Here is a 1768-nt window from a genome sequence, read left to right as displayed (position 1 = left end):
TGCCCCGGCCACCGGGATCACTTAGCCGAGCATCCTCCACACAAGCACTACCCTCACTGGCCATCGGGATCGCTTAGACGAGCATCCTCCATGTAAGCACTGCCTGCATCGCCTCCCGGCTCCCACAGCGCGCTTTCAGCAGCCGGCACCGCCCTGCAGCATCCCCCCCGAGCCCCCAGCCGGTCCCCCACACCCCGCTACCTTTATCCTGTCGATGTTGGCCTCCATCTTCAGCTGCTCCACCAGCTTGCGGGCTTGCGCTATGCTAGCAGTGTTGTTGCTAGCCATGGGCAGGCCAGGCGTGCTCCCCGGGCAGGCTGTGGGCACAAACACAAGGGGGCTGGACTCTTGGGCTGGGCAGATTGCTGCTCCCAGCCCCAAAATCCCCAAAATGATGGGCTGGGTGTTGCATGTGTGGAGCTGGTAGAGCCCAGCTGTGTGAATGAGGGCGTGAGGATGGGAGATGGGGACCTGGGCATTTCAGCTGGCGTCTAATGGTTTAGTGGTGGGATGGCAGGGTTGGGTTAAAGGTTGGACTCGATGATCTTAAAGGTCTTTTCCAACCAAAGTGATTCTATGATTCTATGATTCTAATCCTGTGTTTATACAAGGGCCGGCAGCCTTTGTGGGTATGCGGGTTGTCACACGCTGCCAGCAGCCCCCTCCCGTGCCCTCCCTGTCGTCCCCAGAGCGGGGGATACCCCATGAGCCATGCTTAGGGGACACCAGGACCTCTAGAGCACAGCCTACAGCAGCAGGACCCCAGCTTAGAGACGCACTTTGGCTTTTGCTGTCACGTGAAAGGCTGCGGTGGCAACGAAGCCCCAAAGGAAACGGGGACCCGGGCCCCCCCCCGCCGCAGCCCCGCGCTGCCCAGAGCTGCCATGCTGGGCTGGTTGCCCTGCCCCGAGCCAGGCACATCATCCAGCCCCACGCCGGTGCCCAGCATGCGTCCCTCTGGTGTCCCTCGGCCTCCCTTGCTTTGTCCCTGCTGCCAACTTGAACATTGAGATGCTAGACAGGATGCTGGAGTTTCCTGTTTCTTGAGATTTCTACGCTCATTAAGTCCACGCCATCGCGATCACGGATGTTTTTCCCTTACTTTATAACAGCCCCGGCAGCGGAGGCCAGAAACCCAGCGTTCAGCTCCTCTGGCAGACGAGGCTTTTCACAAGCACCAAGTATTTTACAGGGGGGGCACGGCCATGCTGTGCTGGCCCCTGCCTGGCCGGGGCTGCCTGCGACCTCGAAAAAGGGGGGGGTTCAGGGTGGTTCCGCAATAGCAGGGCACAGCGAGCCCCCTGCCAGCCCCTCGGGTGATGGGGCAAGGATGGCACAGCCCTAAAATGAGGGGCTCGTGGCGTTTTGAGGGAGGACACCGAAAAGCTGTGGGCAACTTCAGCTCAAGCCTGTCTCAGGGGGATATAAGGGTGTTTGGAAAGAAGCTCGTCCTGGGACCTACAGAAAAAAGCAACCTGGGTCTGAGCAAGGTGCCCAGGCTTGGAGGGGAGCGGAGAGCGAGCCGGGCCAGCCGGGGTTGCAGGATGAGACCCCCTTCCCAGCCCCCCCCCACCCATCAGGGAGCACAAGGAGGAGTTATTTTTTACCAGAAGCAGGTCTCTCCGGTGAGTTGTGCCTCTAGGGGAAGATCTGCTCCTCTTGGCCGTTTGCTACCTTTGAATAAAGAGAAGAGAATAAAAAAAAAATAAAAAAAAATAAAAAAAAAAAAAAGGAGCCAGGTTAGGTTGGGGTGATGCCCGATGATGGA

General features: G+C 58.8%; 1 protein-coding gene across 1 annotated transcript in view; it reads right to left on the bottom strand.

Annotated features, from left to right (window-relative positions):
* Positions 1–1686, bottom strand: part of GNG2 (G protein subunit gamma 2) — a 2888-nt gene extending 1202 nt beyond the window's left edge. The window contains exons 1-2 of the mRNA XM_009642500.2: positions 1608–1686; positions 202–317 (exon numbers count right to left, since the gene is read on the bottom strand). Coding sequence (XP_009640795.1) covers positions 202–288 — 87 coding nt within the window. The 5' untranslated portion in view covers positions 289–317; positions 1608–1686. The remainder of the gene's footprint in view (positions 1–201; positions 318–1607) is intronic.
* Positions 1687–1768: the final 82 nt, after the last annotated feature.

Source organism: Egretta garzetta, unplaced genomic scaffold (genome assembly GCF_000687185.1).
Source record: "Egretta garzetta isolate BGI_Z169 unplaced genomic scaffold, ASM68718v1 scaffold767, whole genome shotgun sequence".
In the NCBI taxonomy this organism is placed as follows: Eukaryota; Metazoa; Chordata; class Aves; order Pelecaniformes; family Ardeidae; genus Egretta; species Egretta garzetta.
Note: the sequence above shows the minus strand (reverse complement) of the source record. Positions and strands in the feature narration are given on the sequence as shown.